The sequence below is a fragment of the Temnothorax longispinosus genome, chromosome 9, assembly GCF_030848805.1.
Source record: "Temnothorax longispinosus isolate EJ_2023e chromosome 9, Tlon_JGU_v1, whole genome shotgun sequence".
Taxonomy (NCBI): Eukaryota; Metazoa; Arthropoda; class Insecta; order Hymenoptera; family Formicidae; genus Temnothorax; species Temnothorax longispinosus.
The window spans coordinates 12865044-12886090 of record NC_092366.1 but is presented as its reverse complement, the minus strand read 5'-3'; the positions used below and the strand labels follow the sequence as shown (position 1 = coordinate 12886090).

Below are 21047 nucleotides of genomic sequence, written 5' to 3'. Positions count from 1 at the left end.
AGGGCATATGTGTTTATAGGACCTTTTCTTCCTAAAATACGCCATGGAATATCCCCTTTAATTTTTTGTACTTAGAACACCCTGTATATCGCAGGCACGTGGTATCCGCCGCGGTATCTGCCGCGGTATCGCTCTCATGACAACTTTTCGTTTCTTTTCGGCAACATGTTGCACCGCCCAAGTTAGAATATCTTTTCTCGGTACGCGGTTCGTGTGCGATTTAGCGGCAATCTCGCATGCGGCGGGAATATATTCCCGAGTATATATTTAGGTCGTTTAAATTCTACAATCACGCGCACGCACGCCGCGCCGCGCCGTTTAGATACGGCGCTCCGCGGCGAACGTCCCTTTTCCAAGCATCGCATTATTTCCATAATGTCAACGTTACATGCACACACGTGTCGCTATATACGCAGCCGCTGTACGAAGCTATGAATTATGAAAGCGCGGCGCGTACATGCGACATGTACGCAAACTTCCTTCCCTAGCCCCTAGCTTGATTTTGTCCGTAGTTACGCAAGCCGTTTTTCTTGCCGGCTTTATCTCTCTTGACATTCAAAACTCTATCTCGCGATTACTATCGTCCGCCGAGCGACCATTAAGAGCGAGAATGTTGCCTGGGTAAATTCACGCGGTATCTCCGATCGGTCTTCGACAAAAAACACCTACGACTTGAGATTTTATTCTTATTCGGATAGCTGATGCAGAGCTATAATTGGAAGGACAGAGATTAATATACGCACTCTTTGATATTAAAAGTTTGCTCTTAATTCAGGCGACAATAATCATAGTAGGGTGATGTGTAATGTTTGACGCACATAGATATTTTACTTGATGCAGGGATTATAGATTGGGATCGATGAGGGCTGTAATTCCGAAAAGGTCCACCCTCCGAATTTTACAAAATTCGGTGAAATAATCCCAAATACTGCCAAATAAACATATCTAAAAGATTTTTTGGCGCAGTTAAAGATTAATTGTGATAACGTTAAAATGATATAATTGTACATACTTTAAGGGTAATTATGGAGTATAGGGGATGCAGCTTCGATGATCTCTATATTTTTCTCTAAACAATAACCGTTAACAAGTAACAGCATGGGTGGGTGGGAGTGAATCTCAGTTCGTGCGGAAAGTTGAAAATCGTACAATGCTATCCAGAGAACCATTCACGCGAAGTGAGGTTCACTCCACTTCATCTACTTACAAGGCGAAACGAGGTCTATCATTATAATACGGTTCGAGTTTTCAACTTCCCACGCGAACCAAGGTTCATTCCCACCTACCCTTGCTTGCGGAGGAGGGACGGTAGCCTCTCCCCCACCTACATGTGTACTGTCTATACACACATATCAGCAAATTACTTCCCTTAGCACTAACACAAACTATTATATTTCTTGAACTTTTTCGTTAATAACTTTTCAGGTTTTCAACTTTCCACGCGAAGTGAGTCCACCCCGCCCCATCTCCTGTTTACAGGGCGATACGAGGTCTATCTATTGTTATATGATTCACGTTTATTATTTTAGTATTATCTCGGTTAATTTTCAATTGCGCCAAAAAAACCTTTTAGATATGTTCATTTGGCAGTGTTTGTGATTATTTCACCGAATTTCATGAAAATCGGAGAGTGGACCTTTTCGGAATTATATCCTCGATGAGAAATTACTGTACTACTACCGATAATATATGAACTTTAATACTAGATTTTTTACTTTTGGTAATTAGCAAGTGATTGCATTATCAATTTCTCCTTAATCTACTAAACCGATAATATAATATAAATAATAGACTTTTATTTTTTATAATTAGTAAGTAATTGCATTGTCAATCAATTTTTTCTTGATTGCCACATGAGATCATGAAGATTCAATATTGGAAATTGAAGGTCCTTTTGTAGGTCAAATTTGAGCGCACGAGACTTAAGCGAATAAATTACATTTATCGGCCTCGTTTGTCGACCAACTTCGACATCGATTTGATTTCGTAGCAGTAGTTTGTAACTTTGTTCGCCGATATATAATATTTGCGAAATTACATATTAACTCTAGATCGCACAGCACGAGTCTCCCAGACCCAAACAAAATTTCGCTTGCTCGGAATTTTCTATTTTTGACTTTTGAAATTTAATTTTAACTTTATAACTTGACAAAAACAATACAACTTTTTGATATTATAAAACCTATTCAGGCATATTTCTAAATATCAAAACTTAAAAAGAAATAAAAATATTAATCTGAACCAGAGTTACAGCCTATCAAAGTTACATGGGTTTCTGGGAGACCCATGGTGTGTGTTTTCGGGATGCACTGGAAGCTGTGTGTTCTAGAGTTAAACCATTCGGTAATTAAGTTTTGATACACAAATGTAAATATCGCACATGTGTAAGTACCCTCGCACAGAACGCGCGAATATCAAAACCCAGACAGCACGCATGTTTAAACTTAGGATATAAGACGTACGTCTTAAAGATGTCTTTAAGACGTCTTACGATATGATGTCTTGACGTCATCAAGGATGATCGCACTCGTGTTTCAGGGACTCCCCGGTGGCAGCTTCATCATTGGTCACCAGACGTTTCGGGGGATGGCGCACTGGCGGAAGCCACGAGTATGTCAGATGCCCCGTGCGACAGCCTGCTTCCATGGACGAGCGGTAAAGATCCTTAGTTTTATCAACTCTAAAGGCGCGAGAGGAATCGGTAGTCGTCGAACTTCGGCGCTCTCTCGTTCTTAATAACGATTCGAATGCAGGTGACTGAATTGCGGAATCTTTCCGTGATCATAATTGGTGAGCGTCTATAAAATGCATCGTCTCATGAATACCCAACAAACGATCGGTATATTTATAACCCAAAGTGCCTCCCGGAACCTATCGGTCATAAATCGCTGCAGATGACGTCGTCTTGTCCCACGAATGTCTCCTAGTTTGTTAAAAAAATAACGACTCGGTCGTGAGTCGAATCTTGTGCAAGGCCGACAATACCGTATGCACGTACACGCAATGAATCATGTAAGGCTCCTTTTCTAGCCCATTTCTTACATAGATAGGACAAACGTTGGTAATTATACAGTAATAGGGACCACCCTCCGATGACCTTGACCTTGACATATGTTGTCAAGGTCACCCTCCTGAGTGACCTTCAAAAGGTTTTAGCCGTCGCTCGTTTTTTATTAAAAAGTTATTAACAAAAAAAAGTTTGGCGACCTCACCGATTTTAATGACCTTGATATATGTTGTCAAGGTCATGACCCCGAGTGACCTTCAGAAGGTTTTAGCCATCGCTCGCTATTCGTTAAAAAGTTATTAACAAAAAAAGTTTGGAAAATATAGTATATATAAGTGCATATATAGGTTAGTTGACGCGCTTTAAACACTTAAATACTTTTAAAGCGCGTCAACTAACCTATGTGGCATCTCGCATATTAACTTTCCACGCATGAAAAGTTCACGCATACACTTTTCACGCGAACCGAGGTTCACGCACACCCCCCCCCCCTGCTTTCGGGGGAGGTGCGGTAGCCCCGAAATAGTTCACGCATACACTTTCCACGCGAACCGAGGTTCACGCACACCCCCCCCTGTTTTCGGGCCGGCCCGAAAGCAGGGGGGGGGGTGTGCGTGAACCTCGGTTCGCGTGGAAAGTGTATGCGTGAACTATTTCGGGGCTACCGCACCTCCCCCGAAAGCAGGGGGGGGGGTGTGCGTGAACCTCGGTTCGCGTGAAAAGTGTATGCGTGAACTATTTCGGGGCTACCGCACCTCCCCCGAAAGCAGGGGGGGGGGTGTGCGTGAACCTCGGTTTGCGTGAAAAGTGTATGCGTGAACTTTTCATGCGTGGAAAGTTAATATGCGAGATGCCACATAGGTTAGTTGACGCGCTTTAAAAGTATTTAAGTGTTTAAAGCGCGTCAACTAACCTATATATGCACTTATATATACTATATTTTCCAAACTTTTTTTGTTAATAACTTTTTAACGAATAGCGAGCGATGGCTAAAACCTTCTGAAGGTCACTCGGGGTCATGACCTTGACAACATATATCAAGGTCATTAAAATCGGTGAGGTCGCCAAACTTTTTTTTGTTAATAACTTTTTAATAAAAAACGAGCGACGGCTAAAACCTTTTGAAGGTCACTCGGGAGGGTGACCTTGACAACATATGTCAAGGTCAAGGTCATCGGAGGGTGGTCCCTATTACTGTATAATTACCCAAACGTTTCTTACATAGAAAGCCCGTTTCTTACATAGGAAATACATAGGACAAATGATGGATACCTACGCATTTTGCAAATAGCGCGCGTAGGATAAATGACAGATATGCAGATAAATTTCAGATACAGAGTTGCAAACTTTAAACAGTTTCCACATCACTTTCGATCGATTGCAGATATTTGTTTGATTACGCATTTTTTTTAATTTGTTTGCATTTGTTGAGGACCGAAAATGTTGATGCATATATACTAGGGTGGTGTGGGGTGATGTGCAACATGGGTTGATGTGCAACGTTTCCGATTCCTGGTCTGCATGTCGACATTTGACAGAACCGCATACTGCCATGTGTTTGTGCCGACAGTTGACGCAATGTGATTTCTGCCCAGTGCTCTGAATGTCAACGTGAAGAAATTCAAGCAAGCGCGGGTAAACGGCGGGAGTAACTATGACTCTCTTAAGGTAGCCAAATGCCTCGTCATCTAATTAGTGACGCGCATGAATGGATTAACGAGATTCCCACTGTCCCTATCTACTATCTAGCGAAACCACGGCCTTGCACAGTATACCTTGTTTTAGATAAATAACTCGCGAGATAGCACGCACCCTGGTTTGCTGTACGAAAAGCGAGTTAAATTTTTCGAGCTGAAAGTTTTTTTTGCTTTTCACATTCATAGTGATTTCGTGAATTCGTTTTAGTCATCTTATAGGTAAATATTTTTATATTGTTAGTTTTTCAAGTGCTTTTGATAATTCAAAGCGATTTTGTGATTTCCTTACATTGTGTTAGTGTCACGCCAGTCCGCGCAAAATAGCGTGTTTGGGGTTATGTGCAACACTCATTTTTTCGCTAGTTTATCGCTATTTTACGATTGAACATGTGTATATGAAGTGTTTTAATGCATTTTTCAATGTGTTTAGTCATTATGCCACAAAAGTATAAAAATAAGGGTATCGCTGTTCCGGTCAATTGCAAGCTAATTTTCAGATGATAAAAAATAAAGTTTTTTGCGTTTTTCCTTTCATTATATTAATTTTTAAGCGATAAATAAATAAGAAATCAAATAAAAAATGAGTTTTTTTTTGTGAAATTTCCATTTGTCAGAGGTCGATTACAACCATTTTAGTCGATTGATGTCGATATTCATGCATTTTTTACCTTAATTTTACCTGTGTTGCACATCACCCCAAGATTTTTTGAAAATGCTAAAACAGACGTTTTTTTGAAAATTTAAAAAATTTTTAGAAAAAATTTAAAATTTTGAAAATCTAATCATGCAGAATTTTAGTATTTTCCTTCCTCTACATTATACAGCCATGATATATTCAAGAATTTGATTTTTGGATATGTTTTCCGAGCAACGAAAAAAAGTGTTGCACATCACCCCACACCACCCTAATAATAAAAAGAAAGATAAATCCCCGAATATTCATCGTTTTGCTTCGTATGTACATATTACTGCACAAAAAACAGAAATACAGAAATAATGAACCGAAACTTTCGTGAAAAACCACGGAAATTAAATATTCTCATTGCTATAAAAATATGATTACACTTACAAAAGCGTAACAAAAATTCTCACACTTTATTATAATATCATTAGTTTAATGATAATTTCGTAATTTTGAAATTGCATGCTTCTAATAATTAATGGCTTTCTGGACGTCATATAAAATTTTAATCTTGAACAGTTTTCGAAAGAAATGCTTCAACGTTCCTTGCTTTATTACCCCATTCTGTTCCACCTAAATTAAAGGACTTAATTAGAGACTATGACGGACTAGAGAAATGCCGGAAATCGAAGGAAACCGATCTAAGCCGAAATTAGATTCTGATTCCATGTCGACTAATTCCGGAAATCCCGCAGGTGTTATCGACGATCGTACGAGTCCGAGGCCACTCGTCCGCCACGGTACCACTATCACCGACGCACGGACGCCGAGCGGCACACGAAGAGCTGCGAATACGCGAGGCGAGCGGCCACGGAGTCGAGCATCGAGGTCCAGCACTTCGGCCTGCCGATCCTCAGCGTGAGCGAGCCGAGCCCTCCGGACGAGAGCGAGCGCGTCGACGACTACTTGTAGGACTTGCTTGCCGAGGACTTCCTCAAGGAGCTCCTCGTGTGATCCGACCGATCCTCCGATCCCGCGCGGCACGGTCTCGTCCCTAGTCTTATTGTTAGAATTGGGACCCGGACATTTTGCCCTTCTGTTGTCGAATGTGCCCGCCGTGTCGACCCGGGGCCAACGGCGCCGTTCTGCCGCACGCTGCGACTTCCCAGGAGTATTTGCGATCGGTCCAAATAAGTCGGAGTGAGGCGGGAGAGCGCGGATTTCTCGATTGCGCGCGCTCTCACTTATCTTGGAAGAGTCTCCAAAGGTCATGAATATATTTGCTATTTGTATTATAAGAACCGCGCAGCTACGAGGAGTAACCGACCTCGCGTTTGATCTGGACTTTGCCTTTTGTCAGCACGTTGGAAAACGACACAAGCGCGAAATGTTGCCCATATATATATTTTTTTTTCCCAGTACGTTAGAAGTTCTCTCTAAAAAGATCAATCAAATGTTACATACGTAGAAACCAGTCAATGTGTGTGTATGTGCGTGCATTAAATCTGTGTCTTTTTGTAACGTCCCGAGAAAGAAGTGGAGCTGGATCAAACTTGACCATCCTTTGTATCGTATTACTTCTAAAACGTACGTGGCCTGGTGGATAATTTCGTTACCTCTCGATATCATGGATTGATTTTAATTCGCGACAGGAAGAATTCAACTGGAGTTGTCACATTTGAATTCTCGAGAACTAAAATCAAATTCACTGCACATCTTTACTTACGAAGGAAAATATCTTATAGTTGACGATTTAAGGATAATGAATGATATTTTGAGCTTGCAGGCGTGTAGATCCGATCAATTACATTCTGGCAACGCACGAATAAATACGTAATAATAACACACATGTCTCCTTCCATTTCGCACACTCGTTCATGATCTTCTCACGCGTAACAGTGGCGTAGGAAATGACACTTTCTTATTTATCGCTTATCAAATTAGGGTGCATCAAAGTCCAAGTTTTTCCAACTTTGTAATATACAATTCGAAATCAAATACATACTCGCACAGAAATTTCGATTTAGCGTTGAAGCCATGTCCAGATACGGATTATAAAAACAGACATTCGCTCTCAAGTATCGTTTTATCACATTTATTTTCAGCATCACATTGGTATAAACTTCGACTAGATTTCTCTCAAGAATCTATACGAAATCGGGCCATCAAATATTTCATTTTACGTATAGTTACATAAAATATATCATGTATCAATAGATATCAGAAGCGAGTCAGAAAACTGGCTATAAATGTCGCGATTTGACTAGTGAATACGATACAAATGTTTTACAAAGAACCATTTTCAGAATAGTGCAGTATCGCGAGCTACATATTTTCATATTATCTTATCACGTCATCCAAATACTTGATAGATAATAATAAATCACATAAGGTAAAAGATACCTTTAACTCACAGAGAGAAAACTATAATTAACGAAATCATTACATTATAGCATTGCTAAAATCTTTAGTATTATGTCACTTGAATACATATATACACATCTCTGCGTATTTTTAATTTTTTAACCACTTGGCGTTTAATCGGCGAACACAGATCCGTGTATTTGAAACACATTGACAAAGTCGTGTACGGATCTGTATCATATTTTACGTTTCCAAAGGCGTTAATCACGCGTGTACGACTTAGCTGACAAATTCCGAATATGCTTAAAAGTCAACGCGAGGGGCAAAGCATTTTTGTTTCTAAATACATTAAGCATTTCCGCGTTATCGAAGCCTAGATGGGCCAAAACGTCTGTGATACACTCACATTTTAGCCCGTGGACAAGCTTGACGCCTCGGAAATGTTTATCCAAGTGGTTAAGCGGCTCGTGCGGTTTGCGCGCCTTCTCTCGTTTTCACGGAGTGCTGGAGCTGGTAATCTTAAGACGAACTCGAAGACACACTTGCTTGCTTTATCTCCTCAGTAGTAAAGATAAACGTGCAGTCGCGTGTACTCGAAATTATGCGCCTCGACCACTTACAATATCACGTCATCGTGCAGCGAATCAAGGCATTAGGTGCCTCGGACCAGCCGCGCAAGCTCCTTGGCCGTTAAGAAGAAGAAGCGCGGCTGATCCGAAGCACCCTGGCGCACATATCAGGCGCGTGTGGCAAGCGCTTACCGTTCATAGAAATCGATTTATTTTCGCATTACCCACATGTCTCTTCCAAATAACGATTTAAGACTTGCGCGTGCGAAATTTCTCGACGCACAGATGCCTGCTGAAAGCTCGAATTGTACTCTGATCGTTCGCGAGTCGAACGTACTAGATTAATTTTTGCGGATGCGTAGGGAACTTGATAACAGCTATAGACATATATAATAGATTGAGCATTTCCATTGGAAAGTTTCTGGCAAGATCTGAAGGACAGAATTGATATGCTTGCTGAGATTGTTTCCTTGTTTCTCCACCTTTCCTTCTCCCCACCAACGACACAATTAGAAAAGGTTAGAAAAGGAAAGGGTCTCAACAAGCATATCTTCTGCGTCCTTCAGATCTTACCAGAAGCTCTCCAATGGCAATGTTCTATTATATACATCTATGATAACAGCACTCTTTCGATCATCGATCGAACTCCTTTAGGCCAAGCTCGTCGTATGTCGCATGAAACTTATTATACGTGTATCAATGTCTGTGACATGATGACGGGACCAGACGGGAGACAAAAGAAGAAATGAATAAGGGAAAATTAGCGATGTTAGTAGTAGAAAGTTTAACAATCTCACACACTTTACGCTAAGAAGATATATTAATCCATCTCCACGTGTAATTAAGTCGGCTATATACTGATTATATGTACATTTACAAGTTAAGCAAGAGTTTGGAAGAAATCGCTACTTCCAGGTATCCACGCGAAATTCCTTCGCTTAAGCGGTACGCGGAAAAGCGCGATATCCTTGATGAGAAACTTAATCGCGGGTGAGCTGCGAGGTTCCATCTCTCCGAAGAGAGAGGATATCGAGGAGAAGACCTTTTTCTCCCCTCGGTTTATCGCCTATCAGGGTTCATCGCAACGTGGGAACAATATAGATTGTGTAATAATACGTGCGACAGATTCTCGCGCGAGAACCACCTCGCGTCGTTGGGTTATCCGGAACATTCTGCAATCTTATCGGGTCAATTTTAGAGAACGGAGCCGCGTGACTTCTTTCCATTATCGCAATTCGCTGCTACGCGAAGCACGTGCCTCATCCGCTACCGATCTTTCTCAATTTTGCATCTCTGGACCAAGTCGTAGAACGACTCGTCGTAGAAAAAAAGGATGACAATTATAAAATCGTGATTATAAATCAAATATTTCATCTTATCGATATAATTGATAGTTAATTTGAACGCAGCTATATATAAGCTTATGAAATTCGTTTTATTGTCAAATAGATTAAATCAAGTAGAATTAATGCTAAAAATTAATTTAACAATAATTCTAATGTTGATTTTGTCTTAAAAGATTAAAATCTTAAAATATCGCTAGGCGCTTACTATTTTATTCTTTTCAAGAAAACACGGTAATTATATACTTTAAGGGAGGCACCTCCGATGACCTTGACCTTGACATATGTTGTCAAGGTCACCCTCCTGAGTGACCTTCAGAAGGTTTTAGCCGTCGCTCGTTTTTTATTAAAAAGTTATTAACAAAAAAAGTTTGGCGACCTCACCGATTTCAATGACCTTGAATATGTTGTCAAGGTCATGATCCCGAGTGACCTTCAGAAGATTTTAGCCGTCGCTCGCTATTCGTTAAAAAGTTATTAACAAAAAAAGTTTGGAAAATATAGCATATATAGGTGCATATATAGATTAGTTGACGCGCTTTAAACACTTAAATACTTTTAAAGCGCGTCAACTAACCTATGTTGCGCGGAGGTTGTGCGCCTTGACTTTTGTGTGAGAGCGCGCGCGACACCCGTGTACAAGTCCGTTTGCGATTGATTCGCGTTCGAACGGAGTCTCGCACAAAAGTTAAGGCGCACAACCGCTGCGCAACATTGGTTAGATGACGCGCTTTAAAATAGTTTTCAAATGTTTAAAGTTACATTATGTATTACATGGTTACACTTGAGTGTTAACCTATGTAGGTTAGTGACGCGCTTTAAAAGTATTTAAGTGTTTAAAGCGTGTCAACTAACTTATATATGCACCTATATATGCTATATTTTCCAAACTTTTTTTGTTAATAACTTTTTAACGAATAGCGAGCGACGGCTAAAACCTTCTGAAGGTCACTCAGGAGGGTGACCTTGACAACATATGTCAAGGTCAAGGTCATCGGAGATGCCTTCCCTAAAGTATATAATTATCGAAAATACATATATCGTTTTAATATTTTGATAATACTTTACTATAACACTTTTCTTATTACTGTTTTAATCACATTTTGCGAAGAAAGCTTCTTAGACATCATAGCATTATTTGTAATTACAGGGTAAATAAAGATAGCGAGCAAAGAGAGTTGTCAGACTTGTACATATCTTAATCAAATCATTAATCCAAAAAAGCTGTTTTTACCTTTTCAATACTTTAAATTCTCGATATCATCACGTGGGTAATTTACAAACTGTGAAGTTCAGGGACCAATTGAAACAGATCAGACACACTGAGTTTCGCTCGCAAACAACGATTTTTATAGGATACAATTGCACTGCATTACGCAAATCGCGGAACATATTTGCTAGTCCCTTAATGGTCCACTTAATGGTTGACTGGAACATATCAATATCGATTAAATTTTCCTTTTAGCTTTAAATGGCGAAATTGAATATGATGAAAGTAGGACTAGTAGAATATATGTCGTATATTCGTATATGTTCAGTTAGTCCTTTAAACATATATACATCTTATATGATTATCTTATTCATTCACGTTATCAATATTAAGTCAGAATTCTTTATCTGCAATTTAATAAAATGCAAGTATCCAAAACGATAAGAATACTAATATAAGCTTTAACACAGTTGAATCACAAATACTAACACAAAAATTTATTTCTAATGTTTTTAATATGGAAAACATGAAGCACGAAAAGAAGTAAATTTGAAATCTCAGGATAAAAGCTTTTTGGTTAAACGATAATATTTTATACTTTTCTTCAGATAACCTTCGTGCTATTTTAAATACTACAAACACCGATATGAAATCTGGCTTATTGTTAATAAATATTAGTCATCGCCTTATTATACGAACTTTTCAGACCTAAACGCTTAGTGTTAGTGTTTGATTATCTATTTATCTATTCTTCAAATTACAATTGTTGAGAATTGTACGAAAGGGATACATCGAAATATTATAACGAGATATCCCACTCATCAATTTCGCCGTATCGAACACGTCAAACTATTAAAGTAGCTTTTATTACATCTGATATTAAATATCAGGTATTATATATTAATATATTACTATAGATCTCCAAAATAATTGCAGCATGCTCCGAATCGATAATCCCAGGTTGCTCTTCTCAGGATTTTCGCGCGAACGTATATCGCATGTATTAACCGGGCTACAATGTATGGACGAACAAGCGACGTGCGTATTCATACATTATGGTAAACTGCGTGAGAAAAATCGATAAAAATCGATAAAAAATTTTAACACTCCCGCGATCGCCGTGATTGTCGTGTATCACCGTTATCTCGCCCATTGATTTATCACGGGCTGCGCAGTTGCGACCAAACGCGGCTCGTACGTTCCTTTCTCTCATAACACACTCATGTAAATATCCACAACCAATAAAATATTAATTATAAAACACACGCTAATTAAACACATTCATGGATGACGCTTTTTATCCTTGTCGTCTAACTCGTCTCAGAATTAAAAATCTACACGACACATGTAACTTCAAATTGAATGTTTATTTTTATCCCCACTCGATCTCGTTCGCACATTGGATGATGCAGCGCGAGTAACATATAAATTTAAATATATCACTCAAATTACAACTTTCACGCAAGATGAACACGGGATAATGTGTATCGGAAAATTAATTTCACATTCGTCGCTTGTGTACGAATAAGAGTATTATCAGTTCGCTCGAAAGATTAGAGGAACGGATGTTGTTAGCAGGAACTCTTGAACTTTTAAAAATAAATTCTTTTAAGGATAAAAAATGTGATATTAACTTCCATGTCAAAAATATGAGCTACTGCAAGAACTGTCTACGACTCAGGTAGCAAGCTGACGTTATTTCTCGCCATTTTGACGTCAGCTTGCTATCTGGGAAACGACAAGGGTAGGATCTGTATCGCGTAATCTTTCGGTAGAAATTTTGTGTCGAGAAGGTAATGTGGAATGTTTCGAGGGGGTTGTGCGTAGAGAGTGTCGAATAATCGTATGGAGACTTGGAACCAGCGGTTGACGATAGCCTACGACTTATATATTTAAAGGATTAGGCCACCTCTTGAATCTTCAAAAATCGCATCATTGCACAGTGGCCCAATTCCAGAAAAACGCGGACAAAAATGAAAAAAGTGAAGTTCGGAATTTTGACCTTAGTACCCCGTAATCCCATATAGGGGACACCACTGCACCTCGGTGCAGACCAACAGTCAACAGTCAGTTATGCCGTCTGCATAACGTATGAGAGCAGGTCAAACTGAGTCAGCTGGCCACTGGTCTCGCTCGCATGTTCTCGTGGTTTGTTTGTAACTTTTGTTTAAACGTGTTTTTTTACAATCCAGTGTGATGGAAGGTGAAATTGAAAGTAAGTAATCATCATCCATACGTGGTTAATCGTTATTTAAATTTTTAAGGGGTGTAAATATTGAAGAGAAATATTGCGTTGTTTATTTATTTGTTCATAAAAAATAGTTGAGAGTTTGATCGAGTTGGATGGTCCGCCTTATTTTTTAACAAAATTTAGGGTATGAAGATTAATTGTTGAAAAGATTTACTTACCCCGAGGTACCCCTTCGTTTTTTACACCAATTTCCGTTATTTTTATCTCAATTAAAAAAACGGTATGGTTTCATTTAACTCGATTTGAAATTGAAATAATCTATGTTTGGTTCAATGTTAGTTCAAAATTTGTATACTTATAATTAATATTACAGGTTTATTATTAATTTTATCTATATATATAAAAATGAATGTATGTATGTATGTATGTATGTATGTATATATGTATGTATGTATGTATGTATGTATGTCCTTTATGCACTCTTAAACTATTCGACTGGTTTTGAAAGTATTGTATATGAAGTAGGGGTAGAATTTTCCGAGGAGTGTTATAGAATGTATAATTTTTCGTTACCGATCTTTTTGGGAACCGGTATTCGACATTTTTTCATTTTTTCGGGAAATAATTGACCGAATTTCAAAGAAATATATATGAAACAGGAGTAAAATTTCCCGGGGAGTGTCATAATGTGTATAGTTTTTTGTTACCGATTTTCTGGAAACCGGTTTTTCTAATTTTTTTTAATTTTCGGGAAATAATTGACCGAATCTCAAAGAATTGTATATGAAATAGGGGTAGAATTTTCCGGGGAGTGCTATAAAGTGTATAATTTTTCGTTACCGATTTTTTTGGAAGCCGGTATCAGAAATTTTTCAAATTTTTCGGGAATTAATTGACCGAATTGCAAAAAATTATATATGAAGTAGGGGTAGAATTTCTCGGGGAGTGTTATAAACTGTATAGTTTTTCGTTACCGATCTTTTTGGGAATCGGTATCTTTTTGGAAATCGGTTACGAAATTTTCCAGAGCGGGAGAGAGAGAGAGAGAGAGAGAGAGAGAGAGAGAGAGAGAGAGAGAGAGAGAGAGAGAGAGAGAGAGAGAGAGAGAAAGAGAGAGAGGGAGAGGGAGAGAGAGAGGGAGGGAGAGAGGGAGAGGGAGAGAGAGGGAGAGAGAGAGAGGGAGAGAGAGAGAGACTATTTGCGTGTCTTATTACATATGTCCTCCGGGGCGAAGCCCGGGTAACCGCATGTATTGTAATGTTTGTAAATAAATTGAAAGTCATTTTGGATCCGCCATTTTGAATTTTGAAAAAAATAATATCAAATTCATAATTAGCGACCTTGAAAACCCTTATATATCATTTTTTGTTTCAATCAAACTAATTTTGGATTTATGTCCGCGTTTTTCTGGAATTGGGCCACTGTGCATTGTTAGGAATTTTTTTGGGAGAAACAATAAAGTAACTGCAAAATCCAATGTATACACTTTATTATACATATTTCAAAGTATATAAAAATTTTTTTTAAAGTTAATATTTCTTTCAAAATGGCGGCTCTGAAGCAGCATTTGTTTGATTTGACCCACTTCGCGGCGAGCAGTAGAAGTGGTCACCATTTGATCTTAGGACAAAACAAAAGAAATTTTCATTATTTACATGAAATTTGCTAGGGAAGTATGTACATATGGATTTTTCAAAATATAGATTTTTGAAGAAATGGTGAGCATTTGAACAAAAAATTTCATTTTTGGGTAAAAAATTCTGTATAAAATTCTTTATAACTCAAAAAATTGTTAATGAATCGTAAAATTTGTATGTACTTCTTTAGATAATTTAATTTTAAAGAAATTGCTGTTAAAATTTCAAGTAAATCCGGTCTGCAAAAATTGTTCGAGTTCTACTGCTCACCAATTTGTAAAATGCATTTTGAGAAAAATGCATAAGTTTTATGTAAGGGAGACCTGGGCGGAGTCGTCACTACAATTATCTCGAAATCTGTATGTTGTGTGAACTCGCCATTAATATTGTAAACACTACTTATGGTGCCCATGTAACCAACGGAGTTTAGTGAGATTATATGCCATGTTATGATTTTTCGGAATCATGAATCATTCGCAAAGATGTTTTCGGAAGTCAAAAGTATAATTTTTTGCGCGTTGAAAATTTTAAATATTTTAAATATTATTTTCTCTCCAAATCTAGAAATAAGTGATTCTGAAGAGTAATGCATGCTGAACACGAATCCAGTAAAATTTTTTTATTTTCGTTGATTTCTAATATTTCATGAGCGATCAAACTTAAAATCTGTGTCCGGAGCGAAGTCGTCACCAAGCCATATCATGGAGGCTTCGGGCGAAAATCAAAGTCAAAGAAGCAGCAGTGGTCGGATTCCGGCGAGGACTTGGATAATATGTGCTGCGTGTGCTCAGAGATGACAGAATAGAACTGACGAGAAACAGTGCGTTTCGTGCGAGCGTAGGGCACATAATTGTGTGCGCTTTTCTTGTAATTATTTTCCGCCATCGTGTCTTTAATTAATGTTTCCATTTTTCTATTAAAAAATAATTAATAAAATGTTTCCTATCATTTTTCATGATAGAATTATGAATTTTCATTTAAAATTCAGTCCGAGAATAGAGTGACGACTCCGCCCCGGCAATTTTGACATTTCAATTTTTGCATCTTTGTCGTTTTTACTCTATATCAGTTGAACAAAGCGACGTAGACCAAAAATGTCCTTGTAAATTTTGTAGCCAAGGGTTCACTCTTTACAACGGTAACCCACATTTTACTAAAATTATTTGTTTTGTTGTTAAAAATCGGCACCAAAAAAATTAGTGACGATTTTGCCCCGGTCTCCCCTAACGATATTTTTTAAATAAAAACATTTTTTCGCATTAGGACCAATTGCACATTAGTTTTGACATTAGTTTTGACATCTTAAAGAATGTTTTAAGTAAAAATAAATAAATTTGATTTTTTGAAAGTTCCAAGGTGGCCTAATCCATTAAGGTAGTTCTCCGGTCCTTGTACTAAAAAAATCGATTTTCTATAAATTTTCTTGAAACTGTGAATATACGTTAATTTAGGTGTGCTTTATGCGTGGTATAAACTTCAGTACCTCTTGCGGTATAAAAAATCAAGATACTGAGCCTCAAAGTTTCAACTTTTACTAAATTTTGGTAAAAATTGAAACTTTGGAGGCTCAGTATCTCAATTTTTATACCGCAAGAGGTGCTGAAGTTTATACCACGCATGAAGCACACCTAAATTAACGTATATTCACAGTTTCAAGAAAATCTATAGAAAATCGATTTTCTCTAGTAGAAGGACCAGAGAATTACCTTAAATATATATATTTATACGCATAAGTAATTACGTGTATGCCTACAAAATCTACAAATACTTCGCATACTTCACGCTAATTGACGAAGGCATGACGTTGCAATGGTTTCAATTTCAGAAGAATATTTTTAAAAAAGATATCTAACAAAGAAGCCCATGCTGAGATTCATTTATACCTCAAATTATTTGATTAAATTAACATTTTTTCCTTCTCTTTCTTTAATTATGAGATAAGCTCATAATATTTGCTTTTAATATGAGAAATATCTTAATCTTTACATTTACATGCATTTTGTAAAAACAAGTATAAAACCATATAAAATTCTAAGTTACATCGGATGCACGAAATTTTTTACGACGGGGCATTATGATTACATCTTAAGTCACGACTAAGAAGCTCGTAAAGTTCATGAGATTATGCAGAATGGTTTCTTTCGAAAGATTAACTGTGAGTTACCGCTCCCAAGAAAGATGACCCGATTAGGAATTATCTGAAAATAAATTGCCAAACTCTGAATATTTATGCAATAAAAGCAATAACTATAGCACTTATAAATACAGATTATGAACGTAATAACTTACAGTTCTGAGCACTTCAAACAGAAATTAAAAATATACTGAATAAAAGAATTAAAAAATTAATTATATAAATTATTTGCATACTATACCTTTAATTGAAATCATGTTTAAAATAATGTTGCAAAATATTTTAAAGTAATTTCAAAAAAATTTGTTATGTTTGACAATGATATCTAATAAAATAATGTACAAAACCGAGTAAAATTGCGATATTTAATCGCAGTCTTTTTTCAATATTATCTAATAAACCTTATTTTCTTATTTAACATTGTTTATATTGCACAATTCATCCTCAGTCCTATTACTCGTGTCCGAGCGTGGTGACTTCTCTTCATATACATGTGTTGCGCATGTGGATTATACACATAGTATATGGGATCTAGAGTTTAAACGCCGATTCCGAACGGCTATATTTTTTTAGAGAAGTTCTTTTGGTAAGACATACTCTCGGTGGTTTGCCATTGCCTTCCGAAAAGAGAACGAGCAAATATAATTTTTTTAGCTCTACCGGGAATCGAACCCGGGACCTTTGGCTCAATAGACCAGTGCCCTGTCTACTAGGCCACGCTCGTTCTTGTACAATTAAAAGATATAAATTCATTAAATATGAATTAGAGTCTGGCATGACACATATCAAATCTTTGAAGAATCCTTTATATAACAATGTATTCAGTTGTATAAGAGCTCTGATAACATATCGCCGGTAACAAACTCATTTCAAGAAAATGGATTAAAGCATGGGCTTCGTATACACGTATACATACACGCTTGCGCGTGCGAAGGAACCGCAGGATTCAATTACCTCCAAACATTGATAATTATAGCTTTAAACAAAGAGACCAAATAATTAATGAAAAAGTCCATATTCTCTTATGGAAAGGGCAGTTCTTAGAGAAACCCGAATTAAGCAATTTTGCAAAAAAAAGATCTATATCCGTCAATTGTTACTGTATGCTCTGTATGTATGTATATATATACAATTATACATATATATTTAAAAATATATATATATATTTATATACATATATATGTACGTATATTTGTATGTAGATTAGAATTCTGATCATATTGATCTTTTGAAAGATCAATGGTGTATCGTACTCGATCGATCGAGCTAGGGTGCAGATGATAGCGGAAAGCTCTGTCTGTTTACCTGGATGTAAATCTCAGCTATCTAGTCCTTTAATCGAAGATCCCGTGAGCGTGAATAACGATGAAGAATGCTCGGTCATTGTAGGCAATTTAGCCACAATTACGTCACCGTTATCAAACAAATACTAGCATGTAATCATCCTTCTAGTGACGTAGCGGCTATCCTCAGATCAGAAATGTAAAAATGTTCGAAATACTAATGTTCTATAATAGAATAGTAGGAAGAATAGATCTCGCGACCGATCGAGAAATTATACGTTCCTCGTGGAAAAATAAATATTATTTTTAACAGATTGACGAAGCTATTTTCCTAATAAAGTCACGCGTCACATAAATCATCCCGCCTCTCGGACCTGGGGATCCTCGTGTAGCCTCCATCATCGACGCACCTAAATGCCTAAGGACTTTATCAAATTAGTGAAGCGTGATCAACGACGTGATCATTACGATCATCCATGTAACACATGAACGATGCTCCCGAAAGCTTCTTTTTCTTGACGTACGAAACGACGACGCGGGCGGAAAGCACGCGTAATTACATTCGCATTTCTCCGATTCGATGTACATCTGCATGTAAATATCTCTATGTACTTTTTGGGGGTCAGGAAAAAAAGAGGAAAAGAGAAAGAAAAAGAAGGAGAATCCTCGCCGTCACGCTTACGACGAGGGTGAAAAAAAGAGGGCATCTCAGTGTATTTACTCCGCGGACACATTGAAGATATAGCGTTAAAAGTCTGTCAATTCGTGACACAATATAAATTCTAAACCTGTGATTTTATCGAACTTAACTTTAGGGGTTTTAGCTTTAAAGCTCTTGGTAGAATAGCAGACATATATATACACATACATACATATGCGATCTGTACTCTTATACACGATCCGTACACTCTCGATTTACGAACATATCGTATTGCACGTTCTGTTGTAATCAACAACAAGAGAAACATCATTAACTCAATCCATCGTTAATCTTTAATCAGTATAATGAAGTCATGCATTTGATATGGCGAGGGTAAAAGGATAATTAACCCTTGCATCTCACACTGGGAAAGAAAATTGGTTGTACGGACTAAAATTGTATAGTTGTTGATTCAATGGTTGATTCAACAATTATTAAGTTGCATTAAAAAAGGTATAGTTCATTCATGTCATTCATCAAAATTTTTAAATCAAGAATTAGTTAATTCAACTGTAATGTTTAGTTGAACGTATCAGACTAAATATTTTAGTTGAATTTTACGTTTTTCAACAAAATTTTGTTCTCAGTGCACAAAACTAGGCTCCTGCTAAATCCATCAAATTCAGATTTTACGTAAGAGAGCGTGGCTAATAGAGAATAAAATATATTTTCGTCTTCAAAACATTTTCTTTTTAACTTCATAATATTTGGAATAAATAGAGAAAGGGTGTATGAACTTAATTATCGATCTTACGTATATTTAACAGATTAGATTTTTTTACGATCCTGATATGAGAGATATAAGTACTCAAAAACTTTGGAAAATGTAATTATGTAATTTTAAATTAGAAGAGATAGAGACGAAGTGAATAAGAAAACCTCGTGACGAGAGACCAGCTAATAATCAGCTTAATTAAGCAACATTTTCGGTAATGGCATACTATGTCTGTAATCTGTTGCTATTGTAACTAGATGTGAGCCGCTTCTAGAATTACTCGCTTAAATACCCATTGTGCTGGTTAAGGATTAAAATATATTTTTTCAAGCAATTAACTGTTATAATTAAAAGTGTGAGTGTGTATGTGCAATTTCGCAATTGCGCTTTGATCACATGAGAGGATGAAGGATACGATATGATAACGGAGAGTGGGAACCTTTTATTTACATTAAGAACTTTATAATCCTTCTTGTAAATAGTCCAAAGGACTAATCTTTCTATCGACTATCACAAATCCTGTACCAACTTAATTTACAATAATTAAAATACAAAAATTAAAAAAAGAATAACTTTACAAACGTGAAAGTTTCACTGCGGCGTGCTCCAATCCCTACGCCGTTTTACCTTTATATACTATATTGTTCAGATATTGCGCTCGAATTCTTTTCGTGTTTTGCAAACGCCCGATCGTTTCATTCAGATAGCGCGACGCGCGAGTCGCCACTCTCAAAGCGCCCCCGCCTGCTTCCTCTCTCTCGTTAGGTGTCATGGCCGCACTTGCTTGCGTTTCTTCGACCGTGTAGAGTCCGTTACCTCTTTCTTGACGGATTGATCTAGGCTTGAAGCCTTCTGCGATTCATACAAGAGGGCTCCAGGGTTCCCCTACTTTGGACCCGTTGACTTGAATATAAAGCGTGGTACTATATGGCTTATTAGAGCCGGAGATCCATCTGGGATACTAAGAAGAAGAAGAAGAAGAAAAAGACGGATTGATCTCAGCGGCGCGTGTTCTGAAGACCAACCGAGCGAGATTCAGATCACCAGGGAGAGCTCACCGCCAGGAAAAAGAGAGCTGCGGCAGCTAACAACCGAGAGAGAGGATCGAGGCGAGGAGTCCGGTCCAGCGAGCGTGGTCCTTAAGAGATTCTCATTTGCGACGCCATATTTGAAGACAGACATTATTCAAAAAACTACAAGGGCCTCTGCTAGGTTTCATTCTCATCTTAAGATCTGAGACTTACATTCATTCTTGTGGCTCTGGCTTGAGATTCTAGCCCAAAAATCGATCTTATAGACATTAATGCAGAGGCCCCCCTCTTTTTTAATTTTTCGTTCTCACTTCTTTTTCTTTCATAATCAGTATTACGTTGCAATCAACTTCAGAATCACATTTTCAATCAGTAATCCAGACACCTTAATTCCGTCCTGTAAGATCTGGTTTTTATTTCAGTCTATTTATTTTCTACTCTATCTTCAAGATTGTTTGAAGTTGAGGAAAAGAGAGAGAGAGAGAGAGAGAAAGAGAGAGATTGTGTCGGTACGGTCATCTGTGGCTTGTGAAATATAATAGGT

General features: G+C 37.5%; 1 protein-coding gene across 10 annotated transcripts in view; it reads left to right on the top strand.

Annotated features, from left to right (window-relative positions):
• Positions 1-18371, top strand: part of LOC139819730 (uncharacterized) — a 158072-nt gene extending 139701 nt beyond the window's left edge. For all 10 annotated transcript variants that reach the window (XM_071789374.1, XM_071789375.1, XM_071789376.1 and 7 more), the window contains 2 exons: positions 2539-2655; positions 6082-18371. In XM_071789374.1, coding sequence (XP_071645475.1) covers positions 2539-2655; positions 6082-6298 — 334 coding nt within the window. In that variant the 3' untranslated portion in view covers positions 6299-18371. The remainder of the gene's footprint in view (positions 1-2538; positions 2656-6081) is intronic.
• Positions 18372-21047: the final 2676 nt, after the last annotated feature.